The 21,606-nt window shown below is 38.2% G+C and overlaps 2 protein-coding genes across 2 annotated transcripts in view; one reads left to right on the top strand and one right to left on the bottom strand.

The window, feature by feature from the left end:
- Window positions 1-424: 424 nt before the first annotated feature.
- Fis1 (fission 1 protein) lies at window positions 425-14,974 on the bottom strand. The gene is made up of 5 exons (XM_071696941.1): window positions 14,833-14,974; window positions 10,898-10,989; window positions 8,211-8,328; window positions 5,530-5,635; window positions 425-2,270 (listed from the first exon to the last, which is right to left on the bottom strand). The coding sequence occupies exons 1-5, from the start codon at window positions 14,884-14,886 to the stop codon at window positions 2,179-2,181; spliced, it is 462 nt and encodes a 153-aa protein (XP_071553042.1). The 5' UTR covers window positions 14,887-14,974; the 3' UTR covers window positions 425-2,178.
- Window positions 14,975-18,494: 3,520 nt separating this feature from the next.
- The window catches only part of Pde9 (phosphodiesterase 9), a 230,387-nt gene continuing 227,275 nt past the window's right edge, over window positions 18,495-21,606 (top strand). Inside the window, exon 1 of the mRNA XM_071696727.1 lies at window positions 18,495-18,515. The gene's annotated coding sequence lies outside the window, so the exon portion shown is untranslated. The remainder of the gene's footprint in view (window positions 18,516-21,606) is intronic.

The following is a 21,606-nucleotide window of genomic DNA, read 5'->3' on the forward strand; positions in this document are numbered from 1 at the left end:
GAATGAGTGAGGAAAGATTGACCAAGAGGATATATGTGTCGGAGGTGGAGGGAACGAGGAGAAGGGGGAGACCAAATTGGAGGTGGAAAGATGGAGTGAAAAAGATTTTGTGTGATCGGGGCCTGAACATGCAGGAGGGTGAAAGGAGGGCAAGGAATAGAGTGAATTGGAGCGATGTGGTATACAGGGGTTGACGTGCTGTCGGTGGATTGAATCAGGGCATGTGAAGCGTCTGGTGTAAACCATGGAAAGCTGTGTAGGTATGTATATTTGCGTGTGTGGACGTGTGTATGTACATGTGTATGGGGGGGGGTTGGGCCATTTCTTTCGTCTGTTTCCCTGCGCTACCTCGCAAACGCGGGAGACAGCGACAAAGTATAAAAAAAAAAAAAAAAAAAATTTTTAAATGTCTTAATAAACAGCAGAATATATACATTTTAATGAGCATAGTATACAATCTTTCTACAAACATCTAAAACTTCAAGAAACTAAAAATATGTAAACAGCATCAGACTAATGAACTAACTTAGCACAAGACCTGGATGCTATCATGAGAAATTCATTGTCTATATTAGGAACTGTCTCGGCAAAAATCCAATACAGTAATTATGAAAAGCTTATTCTTGTATAAATAAAAAAAAAATTAGACCATACACTACGTATGTATCATATACACTATAGAATGTCTGCTTTAACCATCTTTACAAAACCAAGGAGAAAATACAAATATTGGAAAACCAAATATGATAGAAGGAACACACACTGTAGTTATCACCTATTGCATTTATCAAGGTTTCTTGATCCCAAATTACGATCTTTATGAAAACTGGTCATCTTGAACAGAGTATCAATAGCATGAAATTGTTTTCCATTCAAAGTCACTGACTGACATGAACAATAACACTCATTACTATCTTACAAAAAAATCCTTACCAATATGCTAGGCCTAATAACAACCATATCTTTCTCATATACCAGGTCTAACAGAGACTATGATCGCTGCATTTTTCTGATCTTTAAATCACTGATTTACAAAACGTGATTAAAGGTAAGTGCTCTTGCCAGCACCACTGGTTTAAAAAACCACCACACAGATCCATATAAAGAACGAATATTTGCATTCAAATTTCATATTCTCTCATATACATTTTTTTGAGGTTCAACAGATTAATCTATGTTTAATGAAAAACCATATAACAAGTAAGCACTATACCTTGAGAGTTTATTTATCACCATTTTATCATTAGTCTGACACTGCCTTGCTTTTCACTTTTTTTACTCCTTTCAAAGGAACACACTAATAGATATCGTTCTCCTAAAAAAATATTATATTAAGCAACATAAATACTTCCAAGATTAACCATGAGAATTTTGAGGTGCAAATTTATAACTAATGTTAGTTCATCACCATTAAAAGCAGTACAAAAAATAATCCGTAAGTTTCATCGTGAAAGCATCTTGTTGCGAAATAATCCGTGAGGAACATCATATAAAATTCTAGGAAAATAATAAACATCAGAAACATTATTGAAACTCATTAAGTATCAACCATCTCTTTCCTAGAACAGAAATACGAAGCCTTCTTTACTTTATGCAAATTTCATCTCTACACATTGTTAAAGTATCATTAAAGGACATTCACAGAGAACATAAAATAAAGCTTCTATATTCTTATATTTACATCAAAAAATATCACATGAAAACAGTATGGCTTAACGGTATATATCTATTTCCAAAATCCAAAGAATTCTTGCTGAAACAGTAAGGTAATGAGTGACTGAAACTAGAATTCCACATCTTGTGCAGTATACGTAGTGCATTAGAATCCCTTAATATCTTATGGCAAGTGACTAGCGACCACAGTTTACTGAACAAACCACAACACATTCTGCCAAACACATGGATAGCACTTCCTAGTAATGTTATATTGTGACAAACTAACTTACTCTGGTGAAAATATGATGAAATAAATGGTAATCTTCCTCAACCAGAAATGAACAAAAGGACATGGAATGGACTGAGCAGTTCATTTGAGTTCTGATATTCTTATTGTGGACAGTTTATGTAAAAAAAAAATATGGGAAAGATAATTAGCAATACATTTCCTTTGAGAACTGCTGTCAATCACATCCAGCTGAGTGTAGCTACCAATTGTTTCCTGGTTCATGCTAATATAGTTTAATTCTTCCTAGACAATGCCACACCGAGTCCTACCAGTGCCCCAAGTCCGAGAAGAGCTCCACCTGCTATTGCAGCCCCTTTTAATGCATCTGCAAGGAAAATGTCTCCATCAGACACAATATTCATTATCACATTTACATTCATTACGTTGCTAACCACACGCTTTTTATCCTAACCCATACACCAGCAGGACGACTAATACAAAACATACAAACATTCATTACAGTACAGTGCAAAATCCTTCCTTCTGATATATCACAAAGACAAACACACATACATAAGTATGGTGGTAGGAGGGGAAGCAAAATTCAGAAGCTCCAGCCAAGAGAAACTGTAGTATAGTCACTCACAATAGTCAACTATTTTACATGTATGAAAGGTGTACTCATAAAGGTCCTTGGGGTGTTTTTGGAAAGAAAAAGTTAGAAGTTGTGGTAAATTTGCTGAAAATAAGGCATACTATAATGGTAGAGGTCCATACCCACGTCTGGTGTGTGAAAGTAGCCACATAAACTATCCAGCAATCAAATTATTTCACATCAACCATGAGGCAATCATTAATGTAACTAATATAACTAACTTAACTTAAGGAGATATCTCCTGGGATGAACAAAATAAGAAAATCATCACAAAAACAAAGAGTAGAAAACTGATTATCACAAAATGGTCATGTAAGCCACGAGTGTTGGAAATTTTACTGGCCCTATTTATGGTAGGAAAAGAGTATGCTGTAAACCATAACCTTAACGACCATAGCAGTTGATGGACTTGAAGCCGAAATAACCAACCTAAAGTAAACTTGGAAAAAAAAAAGAAGTCAAACATAGCTAGGCTGAAAAATACTGCAGTATCTAGCCCAAACTCTACACAGCATTGCCTCTCTACAAGCACTTAACCACCATTTATAGAAACCAGAATCAACAAAAATATATTTCTATAGACATGGAAACAGAAATTGACAAATGGCGATTCTGGGGGTGGGAAGGCAATGATGGTACCTTTGGTAAAGAAAAATCTACAATCAGAATTTCAGCTACATCATAAAAAAATTGTGGGGACTGTGATTTCAAAGCATTATAGATGACAGTTGGAGAACGAAAGTGAGTGAATATGCCTTTTTTTCACCTGTTCCTGGTGCTACCATGCTAACATGGGTAACACCGAACTAATATGAAAAAAAAAGAAGAAAAAACAGAAAGCACTACCATGACAAATCATGAACTTTTCAGAAAGTACTAACAAATATTGAGAGACAAAATGCCTGGGTGAGCACAATTGTAAAATCAAAATGCTTGTGCACACTTCCAGTATGTGGATGAATGTCGGGGTTCCCAAAGAAGGCAGATAATAGATCAGGCAAGCAAAAAAGCCTATTACGTGAGAATCAATGTACGTTTAAGGAAGTGAAGGACAGATACTTTCAGTGAGTTTGGCAGTTTGAAGGAAAAAGCCACAGAGACTGAAGAAGTTCGAAAGATATCTGAGGACTATAAATTAGATGGTGGAGTAACGAGCCACATACTCAAGGAAGACCAATAGAGGGCATCTCATTCAACATAAGGCAGGACATTCAAGGAAGTGAGAGGCTCATTTAATGGTTCCCATTGTTTAAGATAAGCATATAGTGATGGACACACCGGTTCTAAATGAAATAAAATCAAAGAAGAGGACACATCATAACTGGAAGAGATGACTAGCAAGTAGGCCACCTCTCAAGAAGTGTGACAGTCAGTGCAGAGGTCACGTGATGCAGTTGTCGATGATTTTTTAAACTAAAAGAAGAGAATCTAAACAAAGTGAAAAGGGAACCACTGAAAGGTGAGTGCATCAAATGGTGACCTGATGCAAAGGAGTTGTTGAGTGCAAATCGAGAGAAGCTCAGAGAACTGGTAAATATAAGCAGAGTATGATGAAAATTACCTTTCATATGAAGGTATACCACCATAAGTTGCTACAGCAGGCTAAGAAGTTTTTCCTCAGCATGAAAGATCTAAAGTATACAGTTAGCAAGCAAAATATGAGAGGCTTTGAATGAGGCCAAAGGGCAGAACAACCCTACCGTCAGTAGCCCAGGATGGCCACGATGGTCAAGTGATATGTGCATTAGAGTAAAAATCATGCATAAAATGTGAATGAAGTGGTAGTTAACGGCTGAATTTATGGCTGAATCATGTAACGCAATCCTGATACTGTGGGAGAAGTGAAGGCCATAAATGCTAAGAGGTAAAGACTACAATAATTCATCCTGTGTTATACACAATAACAAGGAAGGCTAGAGAAGATGAAGATGAATGTTTGGTCAACTTAACGAGGGATGACATTACACAAAATACTGATGGGTAGCTCATTTAAGCTATACATAATGGATAGAATTAATGTAAAAAAAAAAACATGCAAAATGGTGGTGATAATTTACTAATCCTCCTAGAAACTGTAATACAACAGAACAACTGCACAACACAAATAATAAAGGATAAATCATTGTGTTGAATGAAGCAATGAGTCACCCAAATCTCAGAGAAGGTAAAGGTCTGACGATGAGAAATTTCAGTCATAAAAGCCATGAAAGTTTTGATCCTCATGGAAAGATGCGTGGGGATACAAGTCCGTAGAATGTTCTGATAAGAATTTCCAGCCTTGGCATTCTTTGAGCATATGAGTCATAAGGACTTATGCATCACCATATAAAAAACTTCTCTTTGCACACAGTAACATGGAAATTGAACAATCTTGTATTATGGATCAACTGTAAAATCCTATCATGTATAGCTGGAGTCTGACTATGTGATTAAAGTGGATACAGGAAGAGAAAACTGATTGTGGTAACTATGCACAGATGAATAATTTCTTTGAGAACATAAACTGAGAAGTTGAGTTTCATAATCAAATTATTGACTTATGAAAGGTTTTTTGAAATATTCTAAAAAAGTTAGAAAATTTAATGCATGTAGAAGATAAAGGTAAAATAATGTCTGGGTTATATTCAACAAAAGCTGCCAAAAAGCAAATATGGCTCTGAGATGCACTTTAGAAGAAACAAAGGCAATACATTGGCCGGCCAGCATTTGAAAAATATATGAGAGCACGAATTCAGTCACAAACAATCTCTCAAACCTATCAAGTTCATTACTAATTTTCACACAGCCCTTCCCTCTGCATCTAATCACGCTCTTCTAAAATCTTGTTTATTTATCTAAATCTTCATTCATCACATTGCTATAATCCTCCTGTTTTCCTTTTATTCACATACACCAACTGTTTTGCTTATTCAGTACAAAAAATCAATCTATGCCATCCACTCATCACTATTTCCTATAAAATTCAGTTTCCTTACAATTCTTTTCTCACCTTTTTCCATTCGTTTCTTAATGCAAGATTCCAATTCAAGAACTTGTCGGTTTCCTGGTTCTACTCGAAGAAGTCCTTTCAAATAATGCAATGCAGTCTGATACTCCTACAAGAAGATATAAAGAAATACATACAAGTCAGCTGATGAATTTCTGATTACATTACACATATGATTATCTTAGTATACACACAAATCTGCAATAGAGTACATGCTCGCAGACCAGACCATGGTAGTAATCAACGGTAAAGGGAATAAAGGTGCAAGAATTATAAAGTAACACATCATATGAGCAGAGGTGGTAAGGAGTATGGTGAAGGACAGTAACTGACAGTGTTCTTTCAAAGGATCAGTGTAACCCATGGCAGTGAAAACAATGGGTCTAAACAGGGAAAAGATTGCGTTGAACAGATTGATGTGCCCAAGACAAAAAATGTACTGTTTTTTTGGGAGGAAAAAAGAGTACGCACAACCACTTAGTGATCCAGCAGGTATATGTGATGAAGTGATTTCGAGAGCTCTTCCATAAATTCTGGCTCCATCTGATGTGCATAGAAAATGTAAATATTTACAGCCCTTATAATGAAAATGGTGCATATGTAGGTGGTTTGAAATTAAGCGTGGAATTCGCTGAAATAATGTGATGTCCCCATAGTTGCGTGTAATGTTTTCTCATGGGGCACTACATGATAGCATGGAGTTGGATAGAATGCTTAAGTTGCTTTCATGATGTGTATGAATATGCTGAAAGTGAATGTAGTGTAAAAATAGTACTATAATATATGAAAGACGATTTCGCAGTTATACCAGCCCAAATGGAGAGGAGCTTGAAGCTGTGGATGACCTTAGTTACATGGAGAAAAAATACGATGGTTGCAGATGTGCTCAGTTAGATAAGTCTTGTGAGGAAGAAAAATTGGAGGTGCACTGAAATCCTTGGTAAATACAAAAAATGAAGTCTAGAATGTGTATGAAGCTTGCACAAAGGAGTGCATCTCAATTCCTGATGTATGAATGTACAAACTTGGTGTGCATTATTACAACAATTAAACCAGTGATCCCATGGATCCTTTTAAGGGACTCTTTCAGCTTCAAGTCTGTGCTAAATCATAAGCAGGGAAGTGATGGACTCTTTGAAACATGAAGTTTCTCTAAGCGATCAAAGAAGTTACTCCAAGAGAATGGACTCCCTTACGTCATCTGATGCTGATACAACCTCACTGAACATGACTCTTTCTCCATGGTGTAACCACAAGCAGGTTAAGTTTATATGCATACATACATACATACAGCATCTGCAAAAAAAACCTGAGGTAGGGGAGAAAGAATTCAACCTCCATATTCCCTGTGTGTCGTTGAGGGCAACTAAGGAGGGCAGGAGCGGGGAGCTGGAAACCCTCCCCTTCTTTTATTCCAATTTCTAAAAGAGGAAACAAAAGGAGCCAAACGAGGAGTGATCATCTTCCTCAAAGGCTCCGCTTGGTGAGTCTGAATCTGTGTAGACATAACCAAGATGAGAAGAGAGGAGAGATAGACAAGATGTTTGAGAAAAGAAACCTGGATGTTCTGGCTCTGAGTGAAATGAAGCTCAATGGTAAAGGAAAAGAACAGTTTGGAAATGTCTTGGGAGTAAAGTGAGGGGTTGGTGAGGAGAAAAGAGCTAAAGAAGGAGTACCACTACTCCTGAAGCAGGAGTTGTGGCGATGTGATAGTGTAAGGAAGTAAACTTTAGATTGACGTGGGCAAAACTGAAAGTGGGTGTCAAGGAGATGGGTGATTATTGGTGCTAATTCATCTGGCCATGAGAAGAAAGATGATGAGAGGGAAGTGCTTTAGGAGCAGCTAAGTGCGTGTGTCAGCAGTTTTGGTGAACGAGACCGGGTATTAGTGATGGGAGATAATTGGTGTGCATGGGGTATTCAGTGTTATGAATGGAAATGGTGAAGAGCTTGTGGAGTTGTGCACCGAAAAAGACTAGTGATAGGGAACACCTGATTTAAAAAGAGAGATATACCCAAGTATATGTATGTGAGTAGGACAGATGGTCAATGGGCATTATCATATTATGTATTAATTGATAGGCATGTAAAAGAGAGACTTGTGGATGTAAATGTAGTGAGGGCAGCTGGTTGTATGTCTGATCACTATCTTGTGAAGGTGAGAGTGAAGATTTGTGAGTTTTTGAAAAAGAGGAGACAATGTTGAAGAGAAGAGACATGAGAGTAAGTGAGCTTGGAAAGGAAAAGTGTGTGAAGAAAAAAAAGCAGAGATTGAGTTTAGAATGGCAAAAGGTGAGAGCAAATGAAATAAGGGGAATGGGTGAGGAATGGGAGGTATTAAAGGTATGATAATTTGGTAATATCAGAGATTTTACACAAACATAATATTCGAACTAATATGAAATCAATTAGGTTGATTGTAAAGAGATGGTGTGTACAGCATGACTGGGTTGGTACAAGAAAGAGATAGGTTTTATGAATATAAATACCTGTGGGTGGTTACCATAGCCATCAAAGGAGGAAATGAAATCAAAGATACTTTCACAGGTTTTCAAAATAAGTTGATACAAGGTTGCAAAAGACAGATACAGCTGTTAACTAGAGTACTTTTGATCATTTACTCATTAGGTTGATTTTACCTGGATGTAAATTCCACAACTTAAGTTTAAAATGCCTTAACATACCTTTAAGCGAGCATTTCCAATAGCAAGGTAGTATATGTAATCTCGTTTACCAACTTCATCTGGTTGTTTGTAGAGTTCCTCCAACAATATGACACCACGCTGAATGTCTGCAGGGTACCTTGAGACAGAAATGGGAGACCACTAACATGCTGAGCTAGAGACTTCACAAACCTTTTGTATATCAATGTTCTTGCATCCTGGAAACCCATGCATACAAAACCGTTGCTACAATTCAATGTAAAGGAAAACTTTCCTTATTAAAGAGCCTTTTTTCCAAACATATTTGCGACTTCCTGCTTTCGCGAGGTAGCATCAAGAACAGAGAACCGAGCCTTTGAGGGAAAATCCTCACCTAGCCATTACTACAGGTAATCTTCTTGTCAATATATGCCTAATCTATTGCATTACTATCCAAATTGGTGTCTGCCACCCAAAACCTCACGACTTTCCAGATAACATGACCCACAAGCAAATACATTAAGTCCTTTATTGACATCACTGATGATTTCTAGAAAACGTGACCTTAATCAAAGCAATATTAATCAAAATAAGTTTTCCCAACACTATAGTTTTATTATTTGGAGCTGCATTCACTGATGACAGATCATAAACAAACACTGTGGATAAACATGAATGATAGTTACCGAATTACTTTAAATAATGTTAACTTTCTCCTTACTCTTTATGATTAAAACATATTGTGCTTCGAGGTACCCAAAATTGATAATCCTTCAGCTACACACTTTATTCAATAACCATTAGTAGTTAATTCAATTGTTTCTAATCAAATGAATACAAGGTGAAGCAGCTGCAGTTTTTGAAAATTCTTTGACCTAAATCTAAGAGCCTTTAATGATAAACCTTACCATTGTTGCTGGGAACGAGCGCACCCCATCAATGTCTACTGCAAGAATACCAGCTTCAGGATGTTCAATTATCTCTAATATTACCCTTATGGTTAATGCTTTTCAATATCTTTATCAAAAACTTTCAGAAACACTGCTTTTTCTTTTATCAGCTATAGAAAATGGCCCTATATAACTATGTCTCAGACGGAAAGAGTGTAACATTAAAACAAAACCATTAATCAAGGTTTGGTTATACTTGTGCATTGATATAACTGTGAAAATTGTGGTTGTTCCTCTTCTTCCTCAAAATCTACCAACATTTTAGAACAGACACATGAGTAGAGCAACTATATGCCTTTAAAATTAAGAAACTGTTAGTAGGATGTACAGAAATACTTCTATAGTATACGAGTGGTGGATGAATGGAACAGACTAACTGGAGACATGGTTAATGCTGGCAGCATATATACATTCAAAATAATGTGTGAAAGAAGCAGCAATCAAGAGACGGGGCCCCATGAGTGTAAAACTCCCGCCCTGTACAGTATGAATACGTAATTACTTCCTGACTAAATCAAACACAGATCAGAAACACACTATGAGAGAGGTAGAATACTGTGTATGCCAAAATATTGAACATGAAAATCATGCTCTGGAACAAGTAAGAAGTTTATAATTTAACAATACCGGAATTAAAGCCCATTTGCTTCTTTCATCAAACGAATTACTGTTACGTAATCACATGAAATTAATAATTCCACAATAACTGCCTCTTACACTTGGTTTAACTAGCATTCATCAAATTACCTTTGTTTAGGAAAAGAAAGACCAAGCATAAATGTCAAAAAGGCGAATGTAATCAAGAGTACTATGACCCACTGTTAAACTTAACTGAGCTACAGTCAAATCATTTTTTTTTTTTTTTACTTTGTCGCTGTCTCCCGCGTTTGCGAGGTAGCGCAAGGAAACAGATGAAAGAAATGGCCTAACCCACCCCCATACACATGTATATACATACGTCCACACACGCAAATATACATACCTACACAGCTTTCCATGGTTTACCCCAGACGCTACACATGCCCTGATTCAATCCACTGACAGCACGTCAACCCCAATAAGACTTATTATTAATCCTACATTCATTATCATTAGCATCATTTTTGATATCTATTCACCTATTTATTCATTATACTTGATTGCTATTTCCCTCATCAGCGATGTAGTGCAAGGACACAGACAAAGAAAGACCTATCCACTCATATACATACATATATATATATATACACACACATATACATATCAACATATACATACACAGCAAACTTTTATCCCTAGGGATAGGGGAGAAAGAATACTTCCCACATATTTCCTGCGTGTCATAGAAGGCGACAAAAAGGGGAGGGAGTGGGGGGCTGAAAATTCTCCCCCTCTCGTTTTTTTTTTAATTTTCCAAAAGAAGGAACAGAGAAGGGGGCCAGGTGAGGATATTCCCTCAAAGGCCCAGTCCTCTGTTCTTAACGCTACCTCGCTAACGCAGGAAATGACGAATTGTTTGAAAGAAAAGAAATATATATATATGTAAATATTAATACTCGCTTGCCTTCATCCAATCCCGATGCCACACTGCCCTACCATAAACAACAGCCTGAGATTGGACGTATGTATTCAAATGAAGCCATCGTTCATTTGTTCCTGATTTAGTCCTACTAAAGCTGTTAAGCAATCAAATGTATAGCAAGATATCATCAATATAGTTTTTATCATTAATATCATCATGATCATTCCTAATGACTATAGCAACTTAAAAATACAATAAATTCAAGCTTATAAACTTACCTACTGCGAACTAAGAAACAGGCATATTCAAACTGAGTCTTGCTTGAAACTTGCCCTTTGTTCACTTCTTCATTGTAAGTTTGTTCAAATGCCTGAAATAAAAAGAAAAAATACAGCAACAGCAAGTTTTTTGTAATGAACTAAACTCGAGGTGGGTGTCCACTTGTGGGACCCCATTCCTTGAACTTTCTCTACTTAGGGTATCACACAATTTGTTAAATCATTGTCCTGTACTTTTACTTTGCATTCACCCTGAGCATCATAGCCCTTCCCACTATCACATTTTTTTTTCCATCATTACATAACCACTGCTACTCCCAATCAACCAATCAAACTCATCCTAGTTAAATCCTTCAGACTGAGTATAAAAGGATCCAATGGCATGTATTACTTTTACATCCGTGTGTTATTTCTTTGGAGCCCCTACACCGGAACTTAGGAGCATCAACTTTGATTTTATGATATTACATAAGGCAGCAATGGTGACATATATGATCATGAAAAACTTGTGGTTATGGAATGAGTTAGTAAAATACCTACAGAAATCAGGAGAACCTACAAAAACCCCACCTTCCCTTCTCCAGCAGCAAAAAATTACCATAATCCGAATGTTATTTGAGAAATATGCGACTTGTAAATCATGTCTCTATGGTCACAAAGCCCTACCGACATTTATGTAGACAAATTTCCTTAGACTGATTCCCACAAAGTGAAGAAAAGCAAAGTTAATATATTTCATCTAAAACATCAGAATATAAAGGTAGATTGATCTCTTTATATTCTGATGTTTTAGATAAAATATATTAACTGCTAAACTGTTAGATACGGTTTTTAAAGATTCTGTTGATCTATGGAAATGGCAATCAAGTATGGGAAAAAAAGACCACGTGGTGAATCAGAATCACGTGGTCCCACACAGCACAAAAGAATCATATTAGTATAATCTATCCTAATTAAAACTAAAATCAAATTTGTGCAGATGAGGAAAATCAAGTGACTTTTCATACGTTCTGTTGATTTCTAAAAATATTTCACCAATAATTCCATTAACTAGAGATTTTCTCTTAGCCTTATATCCCTCACCAGCGTCATTTTGTTAAATGTTGTGGAACACATACATCTGAATCTAATAGGTAAAAATCTTTTTCAGCTCTGCATTTAAACTAGCTATGCGAAACAGCCATTAATGTTTCATGTGCTTCAGTATTTGTTGTGGTTAGGAAATACCCATGAAGAACCTATCTACCTTAACTTTCATAAAAAGCATCATCAAATAAGGCATTAGTAGTATATCAGGGAATCTATGAGGTCAGATAATGTAAGAGTAGGTAATAAATCTATAAAAAAAAATCATCAGAACCAATGTACACTTAGTATAAGAAAGAATATGCAAATGTTCAAGCTTTGAGATCAACATTTCTTGTGTATTTGTTGTTTTATAACTAAGTAAGGAATTCTACAAATAAGTAAGGAATTACGAAACAGTTTTTTAGCAGATCTAATATTTCTCTTTTGGAAAAAAATAACCCAACAGCAAGGAAAGTTATGAAGGAAAGGGAAAGTGTGGGGTTAATAAATACATGATGTACAATATCATAAAATTTAAAAAAAGTGTTATCTTCTGTTTAGGAACACTAATCATATCTGCAGTCTATCATAAGTTACTCTTCCTTGTTTCTGAGGACACACCTTTGTTTTTACATTCAGTGGATAGCGCCATGCATCATATGATCCAAGAGAAAATAAAGGGACAGGGTAGGTAATCAATGTTTTCCAATAACATATGTTATCTCTGAAAATACATTTCAGTACCTTTTAGACAGACTCTAAAACCTTTATTTAATGCTATCGTGTCTTCAAAAACAGATGGGATAACTTGTTTTTAAAGGACCAGAATGTCCAATCAAACTTGGCGTCTATTTCTAAGGGGAAAATAAATGTATTTACTTGGTATTGATGGATACATTCTCATTTCCCATACTACTATCACTTTTTATGCCTATGATTGATTGTATGTCTTGCAGTGGTAAACATGTGTCATTCAATATGTAGACCAAGGGAGCAGTATTTCGTAAGTTTGTGGAGTCTTTACTCAAAAGCAACCAAGAAAAGAGAAAGGTTACTCCAATTCCTTTTGAATACTATAAAACTGGAGAATGGCAATTAGGTACGGTGATTTATTCTTGTCTTTCAATGAATGTTACGCCAGTCACAAGAGTGACATCATCTGATAGCAAACATCTACTCGGTACTGTGTTCAGATTTTATGGATTAAATTGATTTGTAAATCAATTTAAAAACAAACAGAGCTTTCAAAGTTTCATATTAATGTTCGCTGGCAGCCATTCACAGAATGATACTTTGAAAAGGGTCACATGTGAACCAGGAGGCCTAAACAAATTACGTTGCCTTGTGATGAAGTAAAAATCATCCCTTTTCATGTTCTCGTCGATGAGTTTTGAAGAAAACAGTGCCTATCTATTCTTTACAGTTTGTATGGGCCACATGCAAAGGTCAGTGTTGGGTTTCAGTATATGCACGTAGGTCATGGGTATGTTGACTCAGACAGCGTTGCAAGAGGTGGAGGTGCCCAGTATGCATATGGAACAGTAACGGTTAATCAAGTTATGTGAAGCCAGAAAGGTCTTCCTGCCTGTCTGACGTGTGTGTGTGTGTGTGTGTGTGTGATTACTGTGTGTTATGGGGAGAGTTTTCTACTCGTGAAAGTGGTAACAACTGATTCCTCACAGTTTGTACAACATATATGGATTAGTTTTACTTCACAAATTCCCTTTACTTAAAATTGTAGTCCACTGAACGGGGATTTCATTTGGAGAAAGCAGGAGGAACAACCATTTAAAAAGATATACTCTTCATCAACTCCTAAAAGTTAATTCGTCAGAAGACAAACACACGTTCTAGCTGTGGAGTCCTGTTGTAGTCTAACATAATTGTCGTCTGGAGTATAAATGAGGTATAAAAAGTGTAGGTTATTTTACTATCATCAACATTTCTTATGTCATCATCAATAAATTACCAGACATCACATAAGGCTTACGGAAAGGAAAAGTGAGATCAAATGACAATAAATCAATAATTATTAAAATAAAAGGATTATATGCCTAGCTAGAGGGTTTACCCCACAGTTTCCCTCTACTTCAAAAGTCCATCCACCTTTGAGGTAACTTCCACTTGTTGTGGAAGTAGGAGATAATACACATAAAATCTCACACGCGACATCAGCAATAAAGAGTACAAGGTGACGAGTGGTTCCATCGTCATCAAAATATATTATTCAAGCACAACACCTTTCCGATACATCAGTCAATAATGAAAGACAAGTATTCAATCGGTTAATATTTGAAGCTGATATAATCTAATCAGTCAATATTGCAAAGTGATAAGAATATGGAGCTTAAGGATCACAGACAATCATAATCAACTTTAAGATAATATAATTAACCAATTTCCTGTCCATCATCCAATTAATTGATACTAAAAGCTTAAAAAGGATATTAAATCAAATTCCCACAGTCTCCCAACCTTCCCCAGAGTAGCAACAAACATTCCATAAAGAAAATAATTAAAATATTAAACTTGCACAAGTTTACATCTGTTCTACCCCTTAAGCCACGTCGACCATTGGTATAGAAATTAAAGTGTGGCTTTTGAGTTGGTATTTAATGTAATAAAGTTGTCCCTTCGTGTCATACATCATGAGGTCCCTCACCAGCCTCCTGGGAGGAGGTGGACTAAATCAAAAAAAAATTACGTCACGTCACAAGACCAAGTCTTCCTTGTATGACGTCGTTCATCTACACAAGAAAAACATTATGTCATGACATCATAAATATTCATATAGACTCAAGATCCAGTAGACCTTGATCTTCTCCTCACACCTACGGTATTCCTGGTGGTGTTAAGTAGACACAAACCTTGAGGTCTTCGGGAGTACAGACTTCGCTGATGGGGTCTTCCATCTCCATCATTATTTACATTGACCACCAGCTCGCCCGCTCGGGGGTACACCTTTCACAACACAACCTCGGCCATACATTTATCTAAACCCTTTCACCTCATTTATAATTTAATGGGACGACATATAATTAATATAAATAATTATTTTGATTAATAAAGACTCGGATGTTGTAAGAATAATTTAGACAAAACATCAACTTTCCTCAACAAAGAACCTCGGCCATACATTTATCTAAACTCTCTCACCTCATTTATAATTAAACGGGAAGATATATAATTAATATAAATAATTATTTTGATTAATAAAGGCTCGGATGTTGTAAAGATAACTTAGACAAAACATCAGTATGACATTTAAGAAAATGTTATGGTTCCTGGTTTCCCCTAAATAGAAGCTTGCAAAAGTCAAAAAAGGAAGTCATATAATAAGAAATAATTAATCACATAAATAAACGCTTGAATATGGTCGGGGAAAAATAAGATAAAACATCAATATAACGCTTAGAAAAATGACATTTGGTCACTCTGGTTCCGCTTTACATACGTGTTTCAAGCCAGACACAGTCGTGGATGTGGAATATTTAAACACTTAATTAAATAACGCCAAAAAAACGTCCAGCATCACTTTGTATAATAACATATAGCATATCGATATTATATTAGAAAACCTATGGTCAGTTAGCGTTTTATGTGGGAATATTTATAACAGAGGAGGGATCAGCTATCATTATCATCGTAGCTTTTATCCGGCATATTGTCCTGGATGATAATTCATATCAATCCTTTTCTCAAAATATGTTTATATTTTTTCTCAAATCTGTTTACGTTTATATATAAGTGATGGAGAGATAAATGCTTACATTATAATTCAAATCTTTCCCATTCTGGTGGCCATATTGATCACGTGATCACATTTCTTATATCACACGTACGACATATCTTTGGCGGGACGCACGAACCCCAGAGACTCTCTTTTCTACATTATTAATTTATTTTCTTATATTTTCGTCACAGAGAGAAGTAATTCTCCTGCAGGAAGAGAAGGTCAGGTCAAGATGGCATAAATAAATTTTCCCGCCATTGGATGACGTCACTGGAGCCCGGGAGATGGATGATGGAGGCGCGCCATTCATCCTCTGGTAAGTTATATGTCCATTTTGAGGTCATTAATTAAGCTAAACCACCCTTTAAGTCGTTGAGTGACATTTTCGTGTAAACGACGAGTTACACATAGATAGATATACAGATAGATACGATGAATAACATGGGTTCGAACGTTCTTGTGTAGCTTGAACTCATCAATTATTATTATTATAATTACTCTTACGACTCATTACCGACCAATTAACGCTGGATATGAGGTCATTGTGGCCAGTAGTTAGGGCTCATCAGGGAAACTATCTAATACCAAGTATATACATCATAAGGCAAGGGTACCCCATAGCAAGATGTCTACCCTGAGGTCGAGCGAGCACCACACGTGTTTATATTAAATAAATAGATCATCTTGTTAATTAACTGCCCAATTACTGTAATTATTAACTAGGCTTGACGATAAGCTGGGGTTGTTAACTAAGCTGTGTGTATGACTAAGCTTTATGCTAGTACACTGGTTATTAAGTGGGCTTTAGCTTGGGTGTATCAAGCTTAAAGCTAAATGTGTCCATTAACTAGGCGTCTCTTAACTAGAATTTATAGGGCTAGGCTTAAGCTATAGGCTTATAAACTAGGCTTAAGCTATAGGCGTATAAACTAGGCTTAAGCTGTAGGCGTATAAACTAGGCTTAAGCTATGGGCGTATAAGCTAGGCTCAAGCTATAGGCGTATAAACTAGGCTTAAGCTATAGGCGTATAAACTAGGCTTAAGCTATAGGCGTATAAACTAGGCTTAAGCTATAGGCGTATAATTAAGGTATAGGCGTATAAACTAAGCTTAAGCTATGGGCGTATAAACTAGGCTTACGCTATAGGTGTATAAACTAGGCTTACGCTATAGGCGTATAAACTAGGCTTAAGCTATAGGCGTATAAACTAGGCTTAAGCTATAGGCGTATAAACTAGGCTTAAGCTATAGGCGTATAAACTAGGCTTAAGCTATAGGCGTATAAACTAGGCTTAGCTATAGGCGTATAAACTAGGCTTAAGCTATAGGCGTATAAACTAGGCTTAAGCTATAGGCGTATAAACTAGGCTTACGCTATAGGCGTATAAACGAGGCATAAGCTATTAGGCGTATAAACTAGGCTTAAGCTATAGGCGTATAAACTAGGCTTAAGCTATAGGCGTGTAAACTAAGCTTAAGCTATAGGCGTATAAACTAGGCTTAAGCTATAGGCGTATAAACTAGGCTTAAGCTATAGGCGTATAATTAAGCTTTTAGGCGTATAAACTAGGCTTAAGCTATAGGCGTATAAACTAGGCTTAAGCTATAGGCGTATAAACTAGGCTTAAGCTATAGGCGTATAATTAAGCTTTTAGGCGTATAAACTAGGCTTAAGCTATAGGCGTGTAAACTAAGCTTAAGCTATAGGCGTATAAACTAGGCTTAAGCTCTAGGCGTATAAACTAGGCTTAAGCTATAGGCGTATAATTAAGCTTTTAGGCGTATAAACTAGGCTTAAGCTATAGGCGTATAAACTAGGCTTAAGCTATAGGCGTATAAACTAGGCTTAAGAAGCTATAGGCGTATAAAGTAGGCTTCAGCTATAGGCGTATAAACTAGGCTTAAGGTATAGGCGTATAAACTAGGCTTAAGCTATAGGCGTATAAACTGGGCTTAAGCTATTAAGCGTATAAACTAGGCTTCGGCTCAAGGCGTATAAACTAGGCTTAAGCTATAGGCGTATAAACTAGGCTTAAGCTATAGGCGTATAAACTAGGCTTAAGCTATAGGCGTATAAACTAGGCTTAAGGTATAGGCGTGTAAACTAAGCTTAAGCTATAGGCGTATAAACTAGGCTTAAGCTATAGGCGTATAAACTAGGCTTAAGCTATTAAGCGTATAAACTAGGCTTCGGCTCAAGGCGTATAAACTAGGCTTAAGCTATAGGCGTATAAACTAGGCTTAAGCTATAGGCGTATAAACTAGGCTTCAGTTACTAGGCGTATACGCTATAGGCGTATAAAGTAGGCGTGTAGTTACTAGGATATATAGAGCTAGGAAGAAGCTGTGCGGGTCGACTGTGGCCATTATAATATATAATTGTTCTTCCGGTCTGCGTAAGACCCAAACATTTATGGGGTAATTATTTATGAAAATTAAAGTCACTTATTAATTTACTTGTGTTATATCCCCCATGCAACCAATTTATTAATATAATTATTAATTTACTTGTGTCATATCCCCCCATGCAACCAATTTATTAATATAATTTTGTTGATATTAATATACTCAAAATATTATTGTTTTATTTAGCGTAATGATTATGTTTCTTTAACGTAATTACGTAGCGTAAGGCAGGAATATAATTACCATGATAGATTCCACATAGATTTTGATTTTGAGTTCTATTTTAAGTTCTGTTTTGAGTTCTATTTAGTTCTATTTCTTCCAGTTTCCGACCCAGGTACAAGTCCAGAGTTGTGGGGTCCATCATGTGGAGCCTCCAGGTCCTCCTGGGTCATCATCTGTGGCACAGAGGTAAGCTACTACGTTACTGGAAGGGGCTAGTGTGGCACAGAGGTAAGCTACTACGTTACTGGGAGGGGCTAGTGTGGCACAGAGCTGGCCTAGTGCGTTACTGGGAGAGGCTAGTGTGACACAGAGCTTGGCTAGTACGTTACTGGAAGGGGCTAGTGTGGCACAGAGCTTGGCTAGTGCGTTACTGGGAGGGGCTAGTGTGGCACAGAGCTGGCCTAGTGCGTTACTGGGAGAGGCTAGTGTGACACAGAGCTTGGCTAGTACGTTAGTGGGAGGGGCTAGTGTGGCACAGCTAGGCTAGTACGTTAGTGGGAGGGGCAAGTGTGGCACAGAGCTTGGCTAGTACGTTACTGGAAGGGGCTTGTGTGGCAGAGCTTGGCTAGTACGTTACTGGGAGGGGCTAGTGTGACACAGAGCTTGGCTAGTACGTTACTGGGAGGGGCTAGTGTGACACAGAGGTAGGCTAGTACGTTACTGGGAGGGGCTAGTGTGGCACAGCTAGGCTAGTACGTTACTGGGAGGGGCTAGTGTGGCACAGAGCTTGGCTAGTACGTTACTGGAAGGGGCTAGTGTGGCACAGAGCTTGGCTAGTACGTTACTGGGAGGGGCTAGTGTGGCACAGAGGTAGGCTAGTACGTTACTGGAAGGGGCTAGTGTGGCACAGCTAGGCTAATACGTTAACTGGGAGGGGCTAGTGTGGGACAGAGGTAGGTTAGTACGTTAATGGGAGGGGCTAGTGTGGTACAGAGGTAGGATACTACGTTACTGGGAGGAGTTAGTGTGGCACAGAGGTAGGCTAGTGCGTTACTGGGAGAGGATAGTGTGACAGATGTAGGCTTGTACGTTACTGGAAAGGGCTAGTGTGACACAGCTGGCCTAGTGCGTTACTGGGAGTGGTTAGTGTGGCACAGAGCTGGCCTAGTGCGTTACTGGGAGTGGTTAGTGTGGCACAGAGCTGACCTAGTGTGTTACTGGGAGGGGCTAGTGTGGCACAGAGGTAGGCTAGTACGTTACTGGGAGGGGCTAGTGTGGCACAGAGGTAGGCTAGAGCGTTACTGGGAGGGGCTAGTGTGGCACAGAGCTGGCCTAGTGCGTTACTGGAAGGGGTTAGTGTGACACAGCTGGCCTAGTGCGTTACTGGGAGGGGCTAGTGTGGCACAGAGGTAGGCTAGTACCGTAATAGGAGTGGCTAGTGTGGCACAGGGCTAGTACATGACGATGCGTTAGCAGGCTAGGACTAATACTGTGAATATTCTCATTGGCGTATGGAATATTCGCGGGATCTGGGGGGGGGTCGAGATATTCCCTACCCCCCCACCTTGGGACAAGATCCCCAGCCGGGATTATATAGATCATTAAAACATTGATGATTAGAAGAAGATCCTGATTCTCTCTCTCTCTCTCTCTCTCTCTCTCTCTCTCTCTCTCTCTCTCTCTCTCTCTCTCTCTCTCCCAGGAAATGATTGGACTCTGGGTAGGATTAGAATAAAGAGGAAGTCATTTATTTTCCCTCGCCACAGCTATCAGATTTCCCCCCCCCCATTTAATACACCCCTCCCCCCTTTAATACACCTCCTCCCCCCTTTAATACAACCCCTCCCCCTTTAATACACCCCCTCCCCCCCTTTAATACACCCCTCTCCCCTTTAATACACCCCCTCCCCCCTTTAATACACCCCCTCCCCCCTTTAATACACCCCCTCCCCCCTTTAATACACCCCCTCCCCCCTTTAATACACCCCTCCCCCCATTTAATACACCCCCTCCCTCCCTTTAATACACCTCCTCCCCCCTTTAATACAACCCCTCCCCCTTTAATACACCCCTCTCCCCTTTAATACACCCCCTCCCCCCTTTAATACACCTCCTCCCCCCTTTAATACACCCCCTCCCCCCTTTAATACACCCCTCCCCCCATTTAATACACCCCCTCCCTCCCTTTAATACACCTCCTCCCCCCTTTAATACAACCCCCTCCCCCTTTAATACACCCCCTCCCCCTTTAATACACCCCTCCCCCTTTTAATACACCCCCTCCCCCTTTAATACACCCCCTCCCCCCTTTAATACACCCCCTCCCCCTTTAATACACCCCCTCCCCACTTTAATACACCTCCTCCCCCCTTTAATACACCCCCTCCCCCCTTTAATACACCCCCCTCCCCCCTTTAATACACCTCCTCCCCCCTTTAATACACCCCCTCCCCCCTTTAATACACCTCCTCCCCCCTTTAATACACCCCTTCCCCCATTTAATACACCCTCCTTCCCCCCCTTTAATACACCCCCTCCCCCTTTAATACACCCCTCCCCCTTTTAATACACCCCCTCCCTCCCTTTAATACACCCCCTCCCTCCCTTTAATACACCCCCTCTCCCCTTTAATACACCCCTCCCCCCTTTAATACACCCCCTCCCCCCTTTAATACACCCCTCCCCCGGCCTCTGTATTCATGGATATTCTATATTAACCTTTGAAACATGATATAGCTTCATCCATACGGTGGTATGACCCTTTGACCTGACCCCCCTTTCTGACCCTTTGACCTGACCCTTTCTGACCCTTTGACCTGACCCTTTCTGACCCTTTGACCTGACCCTTTCTGACCCTTTGACCTGACCCTTTCTCACCCTTTGACCTGACCCTTTCTCACCCTTTGACCTGACCCTTTCTCACCCTTTGACCTGACCCTTTCTCACCCTTTGACCTGACCCTTATATCGTCTTCCGGGAAGTAATGACTCTATAAAAGTAAATAATTGAGAAGTATTTATAAGATAAACAATAATAAAGGAAAATATTGAGAAGTGTTTGTAAGATAATAATAAAGGAAAAATATTGAGAAGTGTTTATAAGATAAACAATAATAAAGGAAAAATATTGAGAAGTGTTTATAAGATAAACAATAATAAAGGAAAAATATTGAGAAGTGTTTATAAGATAAACAATAATAAAGGAATAATATTGAGAAGTGTTTATAAGATAAACAATAATAAAGGAAAAATATTGAGAAGTGTTTGTAAGATAAACAATAATAAAGGAAAAAATAGTGAGAAGTGTTTGTAAGATAAACAATAATAAAGGAATAATA

The sequence above is a fragment of the Panulirus ornatus genome, chromosome 61, assembly GCF_036320965.1.
Source record: "Panulirus ornatus isolate Po-2019 chromosome 61, ASM3632096v1, whole genome shotgun sequence".
NCBI classification, from domain to species: Eukaryota; Metazoa; Arthropoda; class Malacostraca; order Decapoda; family Palinuridae; genus Panulirus; species Panulirus ornatus.